We start from the raw sequence: 19,632 nt of genomic DNA on the forward strand, positions 1-19,632 counted from the left end.
ATCAGCACCAGAAGGTTGAGCATGGTCAGTGCCTCAGAGTGATGCATATTAAGCCCTGCGGTTGGTCACTGTTAAGAAGAGTCATATCTAAATAGGGTCATGAGTAGGTTGGCAGTGCTGATTGGTTCAGCTTCAGGAACAGCTCTGCAGGGACCCAGCGCTCATCCGGTCCACCTGGAACATGAGACTATTACTCTGGGACCGCAGATCCTCACTAATGACGTTAAATCTGCAGAGAATGAGCTCTCACTAAACACGCCAGCCAGCCGATAACAAACAAGACAGCTGGACAAACCCCAGAGGACCTCAAGAACAACAGCACCATCTAAAAAAAGAAAAAGTTTGATGTCTCATCCACTGAAATCCTTCAGTAAATCTAGTTTTTCTCTAGTGCACAAAATATTTATCGGAACATATTGTCTTTATTTAAATTCATATACACTTCAATCTGATTTAATACCTTCCTTCCTTTTTTTTTACTAATATAACTAAATAAAGATCAAACCACTACAATCTTTCTGAGGGAATGATGGATGAAAAGTTAGGTTTGACAATTTACACACTTAGACAACAAAAAATGTAAAACCATAAGTTGGTGTTAAAGACTTAAACATGAAAGCTCAAACGAAAACAGATACAACAAGGAAAGGGTGCTTAAGATCAAATAAAGATGCATTAACATAATGTGACATTACAAACACATTGAGAAGAAGACAGGTAGACATCACTCCAGACCAGCGTAAATGTGCCATGTCTGGAGTCAAAGCTGGGGTACAGGACAGGTGGCAGCCTGTTTAAACTGGCCGCTTACCTTTTCTGATGCAGATAAGCTCATGTACTCCACAATTCCGCTCTCCACCTGCAGAAACAAAGCAACATTTAATGACAAAAAATACACACATGCAACAAGACATTAAACAGAGACAAATACACAGAGAAACAAACAAGACACTTATAACTGATGCACATGAGAATTGAAGACTTCATCACAATGACAAAAGACAAAAGACAGGAAATGGATTTCAAAGAAACAATGTAAAATTTTATATACAAGGGAACTATTTTGTGTTGATATTTGGCACCTTGGCTGCTATTGTTAACTAAAACGAAGCACATACTTAAAAAAAAAAAAAAAAAAAAAAAAGTACTATAATTTAAACTAAAATGAAAACGGAAATTCAATCTATATGTAAATACTATGATACAATAGTATAAATAACATAAGATTCCAAACATAACATATCAAAACATATGTATGTCAAAACATATGTAATAATTTCAGGGATTTTCATTAGCAACTAAATCTGTAAGATTTTGAAAAAATATTAAATGTTCAATCAAATTATTTCAAAAATAAATCTATTTGATTTAATTAGCCATTTCAGTGAATGTATAACAATGTGCCTGAAGCCGAATACTGTGTTCGGAAAGGAAATGATGCATTCTACGGAGTCCCTAAAGGGACATGATGATGGGAAAAAATACGAGTTTGGGGAAAAAATATATCTTTCAACATATTTTTGCATTCTCTCGCAATTAAATAGTTGGGTAATTATAATTTGCGGGCACCAGGGAGCCGCTATCAATATGCGGGTTATTGAAATCACTTTCACTTTCCAATTCGCGATCACGCGTACTCCGTGTATAAGGAGCAGCGGAAATGAATGCACATTTTAGGCTACAAGAATGTTCAGGATGTGTTGCGCACCAAATCATCCGACATCATTCTGTCAGTCATCTCTCCTTACTCTCTTCATGTGAGAAGTGAATTCTGATGTAGCCTAACCAACTACCTCAGCAAGCCTAACCATGTCCCTTTAGGAGCTCCGAATGCATTACTCATTTTCCGTGCCTTTCCGAATTCGGATTTAAGCTGCAGGCACATCCCTGTGGTGTTTTATTGATATTTTGTATGGAGGATAGGGGTAGAGAATCAAAAGGTAATTTTACCTCAAGTGCCCTTGAATTACACAGTTTAAGGCATATGGCTTTCAGTCAATGTTTTAATATATAACATATATTCACTGTAGCATTCTAGCTCACATAAAAACTGTAGCACATAAGATTTTGGCATCAACCTTCCCTGAACAACCTTTCAATGTACCCTGGTTTCTAACTTTAGCAAACTTAATCTAAAGTATACTGTAATCTTTAATCTATGTTCTGCCAAATCACCTTTTAAAGGTAATGATTTCAAACAGGGATCAGCAGCATGTGAATCTGAACTCAGTGCAGTTAAAACTCAGACACACAATCTCAGACATCACCTCAGCAGAACGGCTCACTTTACACTTTGCAGCTGTGCTCAGGTGTTTGCTGAGACAGTTTAGGTCAGAAATGTCTTAAAAGCTGAAACTCACACTCATGCATTAGAAAGCAGCAAATAAGAGTTTCCATTATGTCCAGCGTAAGACTAACCCAAGATGGTCTGCAGAAGATTTCAGTTGGCAGTTGATTCAAACCTGGGACTGAATGAAGGGATACCCTACACCAGAGCTAAGCATTACATTTAAACATGAAGCCGTGTTTAAGGGGTAAAATATTTGGACTCTGTCTTGTGTGATGACAATTAAAACATTATAAATGTTCAACTTCAAACACAAATGAAGAAGTAGTTTAAGGGCCAGAAAACACAAAAGAAGATTTAAAACAAAAAACATATATAAAAAAAAAAAAATCGACCCCAAACTTTTGAATGGTATATTTTTAAATATTAATATAATAATATTATTTCTGTTTTATAAACATACTTGTGCAATAAATAATATTATAAATGTGATTATTGATGACATTGTCCTTGACAGGTCTCTCAAACCTCCATAGACAAAATTGACCCATTTGACCCCATTTATTTCAAGTGCTTCTAAAATTAACAAACGAACAACAGATTGTATGGTACTACAGTCTGAGAACACTTGAGTCCTGAATGAGAATCACTGCACTGATAACAGCTTCATTAAACTGCAAATGGGACTTTTATTTTGTCTACAAGTCTATTAAACCACATTCAGTTGAAGGGTTTAGTGACCTTTAAAAATCAATTAAATTCAAGTTTATCTGAATAGCGCTTTTCTCAATACATATCATTACAAAAGAGCTTTACAGAAAATGCAAGTTTCAATGTTACAATGGAGAAGTCAGAGGTGACTGTGTCGAAGTAATGCCCATTGTCCATACGAATGATGTCCAAATAAGGGTACAGTAAAGGAAAGCAAAAGCCATGTGTTAAGAGCACTTCTCAATTTGTGCATTAAATCTGAATGGCTTTGATGGCTCTGCTGGCTTTGATTCTGGCTGAGCATTGGTGTGAATCAAATAACTTTGGGCTTTAGCTTGTGGGGGGTTGTAATATCCCGTTGAACTGGCAGAGGTGAAGTTGTTTGTGGTGAGTAAAGGTCATTCTGGAGGAGAGAGATGGATACAGCCAAGGATGTCAGTTTTATGCATTCTTAATGCATGCTGTCAAGCTGTAACCTGAGAGAAACCCTAGACATCTGTGATGTGGAGTCTAATCATGGTGGAATTACATCTAAGACTAAATTTCACAATGTGGATCTTTCCATGGTAATGAAGCTTGTTCACTGATATTATAGCAGTACTGTAATTAGGAAGCATCTAGAGATTACTCACTGGAAAGTCACATACTGTTATATGACAAAAGCAGAGGCATCAATTGGGAATGGCAGTCTATGGTGGCTGCCATACCTTGGCTGCCTGGTCAGGTCAATGCAAAGGGATATTTTTATTGCAGGATTAACGGTTATATTAGTATGTGTAACATACATTTTGTAATTGTTTAATAAAAGAGAAAACCAAGTAAATTAAAGCGATCGGTTTGTTCATGTCACACAAATTCAATGGCACTGCAAATGTGTCTATTTACAATGTGCTTTTGCAGCGTTGAGTATTGTAGCCAATCACAGGCATTTCTGTTGAAAATAATGGCCAATCAGAGGTGTTAAAGTAACAAGGTAGTGAGAATCCACTCAGTATCGCTCAAAACGCTGAATGAGTTTATGTTTAAGCGCAAGCTTAAGTTATAAATGTGCACAAATCCTCTCATTATAACAAACAAAGCAGAGACACGATGTAAAAAAAAAAAAAAAAAAAAAAACACTTTCATTGTGAAATTTAGTCAGATTCATTGATTAAAACGTGAGTTTTCACACTCAATGAGCGAGTTTGCACTGAACTGACTGACAGCTTCAATGATTATAAAGGAAGAGCTCTTTACTTGCTGTCTGTGTAATTTCATTCGCAATTTGAAGAAAAGTTTTCGTTTTTCATGAGACTTTGTGACCTTTCCTACAAATATACTGTATACTTCACACTTCAGTACAAATTCAAATTGGTTTTAGTGGTAATTTCATGTGTTTTTAAATGTTTAAAAAATAATCGTGTTTGTATTCATTGAGTGTCAGTTTTCCTACATCGTGAAGCTTTTAGTTTTACAAACATGGACAATCTTTGAAGGATGAACAAAAAATAGTTTTTGGTCACTACATGAAACAAATTTAATTTAAATTGGAGTGCTGTAAAAAGTTGTGTGAAGTACTTGAAAAGTATTTCATATTTATAACAGTGGTCTATAACTGCCTCTTTTTCTGGGTTATTTCAAAGCTATATGTGATTCATCTATGGACGCACCACACACAATTGCCGTCACGTCAAGAGAGTAAGATTTGATGACGTCATCAGAGTTCGTCATACCTTAGCTTTTAATGAATTGACGCTACTGGACGAAAGATCCAGAGAGTCCCAAATGTATGATCTGCATTAATTTAAATGGAATCCTGACAAATGTACCTTTAAAACAGAACTAGCCTCCACAGAGAGAAAGATTTCTCCACAGTCACACTGAAGAGCTATTGACAAGGTTTTTTGTCACACAGCCAGTTTTTCAGACCCACAGTGTATAAAGCAGATTACAATTACATTAAGGTCTAACAGCCCTTCCCCTGCTAAATATGCAATATTCCATTCTAGTTGAACTGAAGTTGAACTCACATACTCAGATACAAATATCTAGCTGCTGGATTTGAGTTTGCAGACTTTGTGAACTTACCAGTTCTATTTGGGTGGTTCATGGTCAGCTTAAACTGCAAACTGGACCAGATAAGTCAGAATTTCTGAGGCCTGTGGTTCATCTCCAAGAATTCTGCTCAGGAGGCCAGTTCGGATTAAGTTTTGAGGGAAATTTGATTGATGTCAAGTCTGTAAAAAGTAAGTAAACTAAGCCAAGGTGAGGTTGCAGGGCCAAACCCCAAGTACTTTTGTCCTCTTTCTCGCTTTCATCCATCTCCCCCTTTCAACAGGGCTGTTTTGTATTTATAGAGGCCCGTCCCAGTTTTGCACAGGTATTTTGTTCAAATCCTGGACTGAGGAAAAAAGAAAGAGAGAGTGGGAGAAAGAATTGGCCTTGGACCTGGAGATCACACTTTTGTGAAGCAAAGTCATGCCAACCTTTGCATCTCCTTACCTGCTAAAGACCAATCAATCACACATTTGTCTCCTCAGAGAAGAATCTCAAATCTCAATCAAGGGGAAAAAAGCCACCAAAAAGACCATAGTACACCATAATAAAGTATTTCATAGCTCTAAGATGTACACAAATTATTTTCAAAAAGATAATATAAAATTAAGAATACAATATTCTCTACTAATCATAATGCATTTTAAACTCGTCCCAAGTATCACAAGTGGGGACAGTTTCTCAGCTCACAAGGAGAGTTAAGTACCTGTGAGTACTATAAATACTAACACTGACCTCCCAACCAGATCACAACTATAGTGAGACCAAGGTAGATATTCAAATATATCCTTCGCCTACCACTATATCTATATCATATCTATATCTAGAATCCTTCCTGCCTGGGTTTAACAGCTCCAGATTTCATGTGCTATTTTCACCATCTCTCACTCTCTGTGAAGAAATAAAATCTTATCCTCACAGACTGACAGATTTACACACAAATCCGCTTTGGCTTCAGAAACAAAAGCAGCTCCCCAGAATTGATGTGATGAAAATGCCACTGAGCAACAGCACAACTTGTGATTTTCCAATATCCCATGGTGGGTTTGCTGACTGAGTACTGAAGCTCATTTAAATGTTCCTTTTCTTTCTTTCTTTGGGTCTTTTAAATGTGGCTGTGGATTATTATTGGTCAGGCTGAGGTATTTTCTGCATTATGCTGTGCTATACAGTAGGATATGGTTGAGTGAGTGTATGGGTGTTTTTCACTTATAGGAACCTTTGGCCCTGTGAATAATGAAAGAAAAAAATGAGAGAGAAAACATGACATTCTTATTAGATTTAGTAAATTGTATTTCTTTTGTACCACTGACAGTATAAAACAATGGATGAAACATTTTGAATTTAACAAAAGGGTAGAGTTCAGCCTATAGTTGGAGAAAGATCTGTATTGTTCATATTGTGAAATTCTGACTAGAATTCTGCAACAGTGGAGCAACTGCTGAAGTGAACAGATTACAGTAAATCACTATCAATCAGAATGATTTAATAATAAACAAAGAATTGAGGAAAAGAAAATGTCATTAACATGAAATGGCTAAATATTATTGCATGTAAGTTTAGTGTGTGTTAGACAAAGTCTACTAATTCTGGGAATGTGATGCCGAATACAGCTCTAGCAGTCAGAGTCCAATCAACACATTATTTTAAGGGTTTGCAGAGTGTTATTATGCCTTTATTATCAAGAGTTCAGAAAAGAATAATATCTGGCATACAGTTTCAAGACAGAAGATCATTTTTAGCAACCAATTTAAATGCGGTTAAAGACTAATTTTAGGCCATTTACATCTTATTAATCATCTTCAAATCCAGCAAAAGTAATTGCTTTGTAAAATAATAACTAAATACACACAAATTAGAACGACAAGGGCTGAGGGTTGGGTAGCGTCATTTAATATGAACCAACTCTATCGGCCAACAGTTTAAACCTCTGCCAACTCCATTAAAGAATCATTAGAGCTGATTCATAGGATCACTTATCACCCTTCCAGACCACACTCTCCAGAGAGATCATTGCTTTCAAAGTAAGACAGTACAAACTGCCCTAAATGCACATGGGTCATCTGTGCCTTTGTCAGGCATGGTTACAATTTTAACTTCATCTAAATCAAAATGGTATTATAAAGAGAAAAATGACTCAATATCAACGGCTAAGAAATGTGCTAATTTAGCTGATGCTTTTATTCAAAGTGACGTGTTTTGATCCACAATGTTGGTTCAGGAGTGCTAATAAACAGTTTGACAGCAATGGGACTGTCCACTGTTTTTATCAATTTGCTTGTCAGTGTTAGCCTATGTTTAGTGACAGAGTGTTTCAGTCTCTTTAGGTTGCATTGTTAAGCTAGTAGCTGGTGATTTTTGAGTGATTCATTGAATCACTGACTCAATAGATGGGTTAAAAAACATGAATTCATTTAAGAAATAAACAAGTAAATGTCTTTCTAAGTGAGTTATTGAATCATTGACTCAACCAATTTGTTCAAAAACTACATTCAGGAACAAAAACAACTATAAGTGACTTCATAAGTGAGCTATTACAAAGCAAGCAAATGCCTCTATAAATGAGTCAATGAATCTACCAATGTCACAGTTCTGCTAGTTTAGACTTCTTGTGTCTCACCACCTTCTGCCTGAGTTAGTCGTTTGTTGTCTTGGTTACTCATTATGTTCAGCTGTGCGCTCATAATCTCCCTCATTATCACTTGTACTTAGCCTACTGTAAGTTCTGTTCTGTTCGTGTTTCATTGTTCGGTCTCCTCTGTGAATAGTACTTTCTCCTGCCTTCTTCATGTATCTAGTGAATTATCAAGTAAAGAGACTGTCTGAACTAAATTAGCCTTCTTTGTGTTTATCTACACCGCCAGTTCGTGACAACCAATTTGTTCATAATTACTGATTCATTCAGAGAGCCACTATTGTGTGATCCTCAGAGACGCACACCGATTATTCTGCTGTGGCTTCGTTTGGAACCATTTTCATTGGAAGAACAAAAATAAAATTACAGGCAATATTTTGTTAAATAAATAAATAAATAAATAATAATAAAATAAAACTCAGTATTGCAATTTACTGAACTGTTAAAGCAATTAAAGCAATGTTGGTCTGAATATTAAAACCATCTTTCTTTGCAAGACTTTTCTCTTTCTGTTCTGTGGTTGTGTTGAAGGTTCCAGCATCGGTTACATGCAGCTGTCTTGACTAACGGTGACCCAGACTGATAACCAGACAGAGAAGAGACAACTTTGCCCTAGAGAGTCTCACTCTTTCTCTCTCTCCTGCACACACATTACCAGTCTGACACACAACGCCGCAATTAACAGTTTGGTCCTCTAAGGTAGATCCTATTCACTACAGTCTACATTTCTCTCCTTTTCTTTCTTACTCACTCACTCACTCACTCACTCTCTCTTGCTCTCTCTCTGTCTCTCTCTTCCTCAAGGGAGAGAGAAGCAATTTAAGTCAAGAAACATTAAAGCTAATGGGCATTTGCAAACACGTCTTAAAATCTGCACTAGATCTCAAGTCCCAAACCGATTAGAGAGAAGATTGTGATTGCTGGCATACGCCTCCACCGCACAAACTCCTCCAGGCTGCTTACAGTCCTGTGAAGAGTTTTAAATCAAACGTTAAGCTCAGCTAGTTTAAATAACACTTATTACAGTCCACTTGATTTCACGGATGATTTATTGATTGGACAATTAAATCTCGTAATCTGTGAGTGACGTTCACTCTGCTAATCTGGAAACATCAAAAGAGAGAAAATTTAAATTTCTTGTTTGCTTTCTTCTTGATAAAATATAAAGAGCTCTCTCCATCAGCGCCCAGTAGACCAGCACTACACAGAAATTACGACCCTACACCTGCGCTCTCTGGAGTCCTCCGCTGCCTTTGGGAGAAGGAGTGGGGCTCTGTGGGTGTGTTTTGGCGACTGGACTCTGCTGGGACTTCACCAACTCCACACTATGCAAGCATTGGATCGGGTTCATGGATTCAGAGTCTGCACTAATCTGAGTCATGAAAACAGACCCTGCAGAAGTCAGACTCTTGAGGACTGCGCTGCAGTTGACGCAGTTGATTTCATGCACAAAGATGCCCCTAAAGACCAGCGTGTGGGTTTGTATGTAAATGTCCGTCTACAGGCATAGTACAGGCAAGTCTTGTCAGTTTTTCATTTAGCATTTCTTTTAGTTTTAATCAATTAGTGTTGAAAAGGTGAAATTTGATGTTGCATTTGGTGTGAAACAAAAAATGCAAATCATAACGTGTACTGCTGGAAATCCAGTGTATAAGATTCTCTTTGGGATAAAGTAAACCACAGTTGGCCAAGCAGAGACATCAACATCCCACGGGCAGAAATTAAAGATATTATACATTATCGAAATGTCAAAGGAACTAAATGGAAAACAGAAAACACAGAACATCTCTACTGATTCTACACGGTTGTTAACCAGTTCTAAACCAGATTTCTGTCAGGACCGCTATCGTCAAATACGATTGACAGTTAGCATACAGTTAGGATTGGCGGATAGGTTCTGTTCTGGGCAAGAACTCCATGCGCATCCATGCAGCCTAGCATGGATAAGAGCAGGGAGAGCAGCAATAACCCCCCTTAGGGTAAATTTATTCTGATTCAAAGGGCACAGAAGGCCAAATCCTGACTGACGAGAGGAGGAGCTGAGGAGGGAGGAGGGTAATTCGCTCCTGAGAAACGCGATAGCTGCTGATAATACTGAAGGAGCTTATATATGTATACAGTGATAGGCGTTGTATTCCTATAGGTAGATGTGGATCAGCTGAGAGTCAGCTGATGCGAGCTTGACTAACTTGATTAAAGATCAAAGATCGCTGCCAGCGCTTAATTTCAACCAACCAGTGTAAATAAAGAAAACCATCAAATACCTCTGCAGAGAAGTAGAAACCAGATACTGTAGCAGATCTAAAAATGCACATATTATTTTAATAATTATATCCAATAGTTTTTTGTTGACACAGTCACTCTGATGTTAACGGGAAATGACAGCTATTTAATGTGATTAGCAATGGAGCTGAAGGAGCTGAGATTAAGTTGCCTCCAGCGCTCTGAAATGGCATCTCTTGTAAAACGTGTTGTCAGATTTAGACAAGCTAATTTTCTCGTGTACAGGTAAAATGAGGCAACACTCTAATGCTGAGCCAAATAACTGATGAGACGATGAACTGGTGAGCAGTGAGACTCATCCACCTTCAGATGAAATAAAAACAACTTCAGAACAAAGCAATCTTGCATGCATCATTTGAGGATTTTAAAGGTCTATTACAGAGATCCATCAGAGTTTGAAATTCACCTGTCAGAGTTGATGATAAAGTGCCTTCTTTTGGCTATGGTTGAATTACTTCCCAGTACATTCCAAATTCATCCTTCGTGTGAAACAAAAGGCTGCAAGTGACATGTGAAATTAATGCACCATGTTTTCAAAATTCATTATGTCGGCCATCAAGTTCTCTTCCTTACAGCATTTATCTAGAAAAGTAAACAACTCACCAAACACTTCCTCTGCAAATACAACCTCACAACAACACACACCAGATGTTTGCCATAAAAAGTGTAAAAAATGTTGAGTTTTTACATTCAAGAGATTCATGGGAACCAAAGAGAAAAGAACAAAAGCTAGAGCTCTTTCAGGGGCAACACACTTCACTGAAGTGATAACAGTTAAACAAATACTCAAAAGCCTCTTTTTTCATCCTATTCTTCCTTATCAGCAATGTACATCCTGCTTGATCTGCAGCTCTTTTGTTATGCCAGCATGATTTTGGGTTTTATGCTCGGCAGAACAGCAGTGAAGTGCTGTAAACATTTGATATGGACTGACAGTGCCAACAGATGAGAGGGGAGAGGAGAGGAGATAAAGTATCTGATTGTCCTGAGGCAGAATCGGTCTGATTGGATGTAAATGGTAAATGGACTGCATTTATATAGCGCTTTCACAGACCCAATGGCCACCAAAGCGCTTTACAATATTGCCTCACATTCACCCATTCACTCACTCATTCATACACCGACGGCGGTAAATGTGTCAATATGGTTAACTGACCTGCGGTACAATACAGAATAACCAGCCCTTGTAAGCATCGCAGTGTTTATGGGATTGGGATCTCTACATGACACATCTGCAATTTTTTTCAACATTATCATTTACACAGAATCTGAGTAGACATTTTCCCCTTTACACTTTCTTACAGATGGGTTTCTGGCAAACCCTGGATGCAGTGCTGTTAGCTTAAGGTATTTTTATCATTGTAGCTACAAACATTAATATCGGTAAGGTCGAGATATGACATTATGCATCTGACATCACAACAATGAAGACAAAAGCGTAGTTCAGTTCAGTTCCTGTCGAATGTCCGAATTTGCTGTTTTTCTTTAGGGTGAACAATGTAAAATAGACTTTCAATGGAACACTGATAAAAGCTTTTTTACTCTCAGCACAACAAATAGTCAAAAATATTTGATGTAACTTCTATGTGACCATTTTTCAGTGTTTTCATTTTTCCAGGTTAACTTGGACACATCATTAGCAAAAGTGGGACAGGGATTTCATATTAATAAAGCAAATGCGTTTGCTGTAATTTAAATACTACAATAACATATTTAAAGCAATTTTATCCTATGAAAACTGATGTGTTTTTTTATTCTTTTTTTTTATTAGGTCAATGCACTCAAAAAGTTACCTCGCAGGCGATCATACTGTATGTGATTTTCCATGTACCCGTTCAGATCAGTTAGATATAAAAACTTGACAATGTACATTATTTAAAAGGCAATCAACCATGAAACTACCATTTGTCCCACTTTACCTGATGGCCCATTTTGCTAGCTAAACCAGTTTATAAATGTTTTTTTTGTTGTTTTTTTATCAGCTAAAATACCCATTAAAAAAAAAAAAATTTTTTTTTTAAAATCTATTTGCATTCCTTCCAAATCCTACTAAACATTTAGAGCTAAGTTAATGTGCATGCAGATCTTAATTCTAACATTATCTAACAAGATCTAACATTTTTTAAATCAGAAATGTTATTAAAATGTTACCAATCTCCCTTAACCAGCACAATTTAAATTAACTGTAAGCACCGCACATTCAATATGAAATAATTCCATCTCTTCTGGTGTGGAGGATGTGTGTGTGGGAGTGTTGGTACTGGCTTGCAAAAAAGAAAAGAAAAAAGAAGAAAAAAAAAGAAAAAAGGCCAGTCTCACAGAGAGAAACAGTCTTTAAATACAAAAGAACATTTTTATAAACTTGAGCCAACTGACATTACAAACACCGCCTACATGCAATATATAGGCTACTACATAGATAAAAAAAATAATAATAATAAAAAAAACAGCAAATGCTTTTTCAATTTTTCTCGATGTGAAGGCAATTAAGAAACAGAACGCAATGAAATGAACACGTTACAATTAGTAGCCTACATATGCAAACAGACAATTCTGCTTAAGTGCAAAGATTAGAGAGCGACGTAAACCTTCAGCGAGAAAATCTCTGCTAAACAGACATCGCGCGACTCTTCGAGCAACCTGTATGAGTGTGTCAAATAACACTAAAAGACTGAACAGTGACTTTAGAAGAGGCACGGTTTCTATAATATCTCCGAGTTACATCACACACGGCGGCACTCTGCCAATGTAGAAGTGAAACCATCAGATTTCCTCAATGAATAGACGGGCACCTGCTGAGAGCGCCGGTTCTCTCGCACTATATAGTGAAAGAAACCATCAAATAGCGATGCGAGTTGATCAGGGAGTCGCCAGTGCGGGAGCTGTTCTTTCAGCACCACAATCACTTCACTTCATACAACACACAAACTTTACCACTAGCGTCCCAACACACAAAAACACTCAAAAACACTCAATGCCACAACCAGCGGGAAAACATTCGAATTGATCCACTGCACGCACAGAAGAGCGCGGAGGTTTCAAAAGAGAAGAGAGTTTGAGAGAGAGGGAGAGCGGTATTGGCCTACTTACCATCTATCGCCATGATGTTCTGGTCTGGACTGAACCATGGCGCGCGCTTAAGACGGGGTGGGCTCGACCGCTCCAGTGCGCAGGGGGAGGAGATGGGGACGCGCATCAAATGGTACATTCTGGAATAAAAATAAAAAACGTCTATGTTGGGTTCCTGCTGTGCCCCTTAGCAGGATGCTGATGAACTGTTTTCAAACAGTAGCCTAGCCTAAATATGATTTAAATTCAATTCATATTTATTTGTATACATTTATTTATTCACAATACACATCGTTTCATATGTCTACATTACAATTTAGAGTGATCTGTTATGAGGGGTAGGCCCTACTCTGATAACAGTACTCTGATAACTGTGTCCAAGTTTTGCATTTCAGAAATGCACATAGGCTATACAAATCGCGCAGGTAGCTAACTTGATTTCGATCAATCTAATTTATAGCCTATGTCAAAGTTTGTCTTGTTTAAACGAGTAAATGGTGAAATCTTATACGGCACGGCAAGAGATTTATTACGTTTATTAGGCCTACGTTATACTGTGCACGTTTTCTGCTTGTTAATTGTGAGTGTAAGAGCAAATATCAAAAATATTTTATGATAACATTTTTGATTATTTTTAATACGGCTCTATGAAATACTTGATTCTGATTTGTTAATCACAGTATTTAGCGAAATAATAACCACTGGCCATAGCAAGAATATAGAATGTGTTCATTCAAACACATTTGACAACATCCAAACATCCATTTGATCCATCCATCCATCCAGTCTATTAATAGGGATAATGTAGTCAGTATATCATAGTTTTGGACAGGACATAGGCTACTCTGATTCTAGTACTATATTAACTCTTTCTGCTTTGAGCACAGAACAAATATGAATTGCAACAAATATTAGCAGTGATGGTTTATATTCAATATTCCTACCAGCTCCAGGGCTTTTAAAAAATTCATAGCCAAACAGCAGGCATCTCGCCTAATGACAGTGACCTTTAGAAAGCATCTGCATTCAAAAGCATGTCAATACACAGCTTTATCACAGGCTCTATATTGTTCCACATTGTTTTAAAAATGATTTAGAGATATTTTGAAGTTAAAAATGTATATATATATATATATATATATATTTATTTATTTATTTATCTTTTAGCACCTAATATGATTATATAACCATGTCCAATTTGTGAGACATTGTTCAACACTGCTAACTGTATTATTTGTTGTAAACTGGGCTTTCTCTGTCTTCGCTTTTTACTCTGCTCTGAGAGAAGTGCTTGTGTATTTCCTGTCAACTGGGATGTCATTAGATTTCTGAAAGTACCGGAAGCCATTCAGAGCACTTACTGGAGAAACGATGAAAGGGAGAGGGTGAAAAACACATTTGGGAAATCAGTTTTGTCCTTTCAGAGCGTGGAAAGAAAAACACATTGTGCCTGAAATACCAATAAGGACTTCATAAGATATGAACCTGACAGTATTGGCACTGTTATCGTAATCATAATCCCATCCGGCTACCTTAAAAGTCGCCATGGTTACCAGCTGTTGCCATGTGCCCATTGTTCTGGTTAAGAACACAATAACGTGCCATCATGCTAGAAATAACAGTTCCCCATCAGTGTCTCTCTCCATCTATACCATCATTTCATACCCTCTTTTGTATCTGTTCATTGGACCCCTCGGTCTTTCCTGTCCATTTTACATTAAATACCAGCCTAAAAATAGGAACAAAAAACTTTCAGTGTTAACTGGAGCCGGGGACTGAGGTTTAATGATGTGTATGAGGTAATCTACTCTAATTCTCAAAGCTATAACATCACAGAAATGTCACTGACAATTAAGAGACACAGAAATTACTAAATAATTTGGATCCCTCTTTCTCTCTGGGTTTAAATTGGAATAATGGGTTTTGACTGCTACCATCTCTCTATTTATTCTCCATTTGACTGTTAATAATTGATAGAGCAAATGCAAGGACACACAGACACACACCTCCACTAGCTAACTGCAAAAATAGATAATGATCCCAACACATAAAATCAATGGATCAAATGCTCGAACAAACATATGAAAGTAGGAACATGGCAAATATGATATCATTTTAAACCCTAAAATGCATAGTTAAAAGAATTAAAATAAAAGAATTACAAATTGATTTAATTAGAATTTGCTATATTTCATCTGGTATCTGGTTTTATTATCACATTTTAGTTTTCTATTTTTATATATTATATTATAGAATTTATTACACAAACTTTTAGGCTACAATGGCCATGTTTTTTTGTTTTTTTTTCAGAAGCTGCATCTGAATTGGTATTTAGCTACAGGCCAAAACAGTTTGGTTACCAACATTCTTTCAAAATATCTTCTTTTATATTCTGAAAAAGAAACAAAGTCATACAGGTTTGAAATGACATGAGTAAATGTAAATAAACAGAATTTTTATTTTTGGGCAAACTATCCCCAAAATATGTTTTTTTTTTTTGTTGTTGTTTTTTTAAATAAAATGATACTCTAAATAAGAAACTAAAACTGTCAGTTGGTGGCGGTAAATGTCTAAGTGAGTAAGTCATTGAGTCATTCATTAATCTGAATTGTTCAAATGGCTGATGCATTCATAAATGAAGTAAATAGGTGTATTTGACTCGAAGTGGCGCTGTGCAGACCTATCGGTGTATGACATCAAAGTACCGCGAGAACGATTCGAAAGCATACGTTCCCCTCTCTAATCACACTCGTGGTATTTTGATGTAGGGCCGGGCCTGACCAATTTGCAGGCAAAACTGTACCTGGTGCTTAACAAGCCTCAGGGCGAAAGAAGATGGTGGCAGAGGAAGTACTGTCATGATGAAGCTGAACGGTGGGCCAAGGGTGTCTCCCTTGGCAAGCAGGGGCAATGAACAAAGTGGAAAGGAGTGGAGAAGAAGAAGTTTACCTGAAAGGATTTGTGGATGTTGGAAGTCAGTCAGTTGAGCTTTAACCATCAGAGCTAAATATGACATCTATCCAACACCGGCCAGTCATTATCAGTGGCTGGGCGAAGACCCAGAGTGTGACCTTTGTTGATTACCAGCCTCCTTCAAACATATACTTATATATATGAGTCTCACATAGGGACAGTATACTTGGTGAGTTCTCAACCAAGCTCTTATAAGAGCCTATCCTCCATCCTGGAAAGTAAACAAAATACACAAATTTCCTTTAACCTCAAGTAATGAACCCTGTACAGGCAATTGCTCTCATCCAAGAGGGGGTCAAGGCAACCAGAAGTGTCTCCCCACCACTAGAGCGAGGCCAGCTCTTTGTAGCCTGTGACTGGGAGATGCTGGTTGACATCGACAAACAGCTGGCATTTCCTTTAAAGATTGCTGAGGCCACCTTAAGGCCTGGCTTGGTGCTCTGGTCCTCGTCACTCAAGAAGGTGTATATTGTTGAACTTACTTTACACTGGGAGGATGGGGTGGAGGAAGCCTTTGAACGCAAGCATTTGTGCTATGCAGAGCTAGCTGCTGAGGCTCTGCATGACAGCTGAAGCAACGAAGTGTACCCTGTGGAGGTTGGATGTAGAGGCTTTGTGACGGCATCAACCACCAGACTCCTCAGAGACCTGGGGATTAGAGGTCAGAGCTTCAGCTTTCCACCAAAGCCTTGTAGGGGGTAGCAGAAAGAAGTAGCTAGTGGCTATAGATGACAAAGCAAGACTCTAGCTAGGGCCAAAAGTAACTTAGTGGCACGGAAGTAAACGGATGGGGTGATTCTGGGACACCGGAATTTGCCGTTGAGCCCTCTGGAGGCATCATGGGCTCATCAGTGAAATGTCAAAGAAGGAGGGTGCCCACTTGAGAACTCCTCTATCATCCTCCCCTCAATTGTTCTCCATGGAGTTGCTTCAACAACCAGCACTGGTTATTGGGTATTTGCTAACAAAGGGATGCAACATCTTATCCTCTGTATGTTTAAACATGATATATCTAGCATCCATATGTAAGACTTTTTTTTTTTTCATCTTTTGATAAAAGTAATTTTATAAAGAATATGTATCTTATTGTATATACAAATACATTTTAGTGAGGAAAATTCAAATTCAAAAATGTGTTTTACAGGTAATGAAAACAGGCAGCATCTGTTCAGGGCGAAACTTTTAGAGAGAAACCTGTCTTCTTTGTGCATTAAGGAAATGCCAAGCTGGATGCAGATTACCATCAAGATCTATTTTAGTCTAAAAGTAGCAGCTGAGTTGCAGTGAGTGTGAGAGGTTATCAGACTGGGACGGTTTGGATGTCTGGGCAGAATTTTGTCTATCAATAATTGACCTCCTCTTCCTCCCTTGCCATCTCTTTAGGTTTGTTTTGTGTGCGGTTATTTTTGGATTCTGAATTGAGAGCCTCTTCCAAATGGTTGCGCTCATCAGTCTCATCTGTGTTGTCATAGAAACACTCAGACACCTATTAACCCTTTCAGTTTCAGGAAGAGATGAAGAGGAAGATTGATCTGACTTCAGACAAATCAATACAGCTCTCTGGTCATTTCTCTGGGAGAGATGAGAACGTAGGCTACTGATGAAATGGCAAACAGCATCTTTTCTTAAAATACACTTTATTAACAACATTCTATATATGTTTAACTGCAAGAAAAATCTGATGTTTGCTTTTTTGGGAACAGAACCCAGGGCTTGTAAACCGGGAAGGGATGTGCCTCCTAACCATGTCTGTTTCTGTCAGCGAGACGAGTTACTTGAGTTCTTCAGGGAAAACGATAACCTTTCAGAAAACAGAACGGTCTGTTTTAGAGACATTCTCTCCAGCCAGCTTCACTTTGGACGGCTTTCTAACGGAGAAAACCTTAAGTGACTATCAATTTACACAGGAGCTTACCACCTGATCTTAGATGTCAAATAAGCAAGAAAGCAAGAAATAGTACACTATTTATGTTGATTATAGCTTAATTTAAACGTTGTTACATGCTTACAAAATCAGAGGAGCACGAGTTCTGTTCCAAAAATCATATATATTCAGAGTCAGACTATACTTATTTTACACCACCGTTCCATAAACAACAAGTTAATATTCAAGTAACTCACATTTTATACACTGTTTTTGCTCCGCCAATGAAAATTGTCCGAAACCAGGTCGCGGATCTCAGATCAATCAATCAATCAATCAATCTATCTATCTATCTATCTATCTATCTATCTATCTATCTATCTATCTATCTATCTATCTATCTATCTATCTATCTATCTATCTATCTATCTATCTATCTATCTATCTATCTATCTATCTATCTATCTATCTATCTATCTATCTATCTATCTATCTATCTATCTATCTATCTATCTATCTATCTATCTATCTATCTATCTATCTGTCTGTCTGTCTGTCTATCTGTCTGTCTGTCTATCTATCTATCTGTCTATATATCTATCTGTCTGTCTATCTATCTGTCTATCTATCTATCTATCTAGATGATTACGAGTGCACATGAATTAAAAAAATAATGATGTTCATGGATAAATCAGGTGATTTTTATATTTCTATATTTAAATTTAGCATTTTTCAGATTTTTAGCTTCATGTTTTAGTTTGAGTAATTTTAGTACTTCAACTTTTGTTAAGTTTGTTTTTCATCTTACACTTTATATTTCAGCTTTATTTCCATTAACGAAAACTATTTTTAGTTTTAGTTAACAATACCAACACTGGTCTGGAACGCATAGCCTGTAGACAGACCAGCTGAGTGATATAAACAGTGAAAAATTCGAGTGCTGTTTGTCTGTTATATCAGTGCTCTGGAACACCGCTAGCTAGGCCAATCAGATTTGAGGACCAGAGCTGTTGTATAATGCAAAATGCAACATGATTAAACACTCCAGTCTAAGTACAGGTGAAAAGAAAATGTGCTCCTGATACCTACCACCTGATGGGCAGAGCTCCAAACACAGGTCAGAGCTTTTACTCTCTCACTACACACAGACACAGGAGTCATGATGGGAGCACAGAGGAGTTTCCAAGGCAACTGACTGCAAAAAAACACAAGAAAGGCTGGACACACAGGAGAAAGATGGAGTGTTTCACACAGATGGAGATCAAGCGTGTGCGCAATTGAGAAAAAGTTCACCTTCACTGGTCAGGTCTGTTTTCACAAGTCATCTATTCCTTCTTGCACAATCTGCCTGATGCATAGATGCACAAATATTTAAAGTTACTGTTAAAATGAAAAATATGACTGAAATTGCACCATGCGAGAGGAATAAAACTGAAAACTGCTTTTCTGATGTGACTACATGGAGAATTCTTGTATGAAATATTTTTTCTTATAAAAAACACCCATGAACAATCCCAAAAACTCTAAATACAGAACAATGGGGCTCAGAAGCAGAGGTGGGCACACACACACCAGACTTACAAAGATACGCACACTTCTTCCACGCTTGTATGCAACAATACGCAGCCTTAGCTAAAGCACCTAAAACACCAGCTTTACCATTTAATATTTCATAACATACCACTCAATGAAAAAGCTAACACAGAGTACTTCCTTGCATCCATGCAACATGAGGGCTTATTCTGATACAATTCCTCAGATTCTGTAGTTATAAAA

The 19,632-nt window shown here is 37.5% G+C and overlaps 1 protein-coding gene across 3 annotated transcripts in view; it reads right to left on the reverse strand.

Moving 5' to 3' along the window:
* syt14a (synaptotagmin XIVa) overlaps window positions 1-13,056 on the reverse strand; it is a 44,894-nt gene extending 31,838 nt beyond the window's left edge. The window contains exons 1-2 of one of the 3 annotated variants that reach the window (XM_082153082.1): window positions 13,041-13,056; window positions 812-859 (exon numbers count right to left, since the gene is read on the reverse strand). In XM_082153082.1, coding sequence (XP_082009208.1) covers window positions 812-859; window positions 13,041-13,053 — 61 coding nt within the window. In that variant the 5' untranslated portion in view covers window positions 13,054-13,056. Of the gene's footprint in view, window positions 1-811; window positions 860-5,065; window positions 6,077-13,040 lie in introns of those variants that run through there. The other 2 variants (XM_082153081.1, XM_082153083.1) reach the window with 2 other exon arrangements.
* Window positions 13,057-19,632: the final 6,576 nt, after the last annotated feature.

This window comes from Leuciscus leuciscus (assembly GCF_965113295.1).
Source record: "Leuciscus leuciscus genome assembly, chromosome: 22".
NCBI lineage: Eukaryota > Metazoa > Chordata > Actinopteri > Cypriniformes > Leuciscidae > Leuciscus > Leuciscus leuciscus.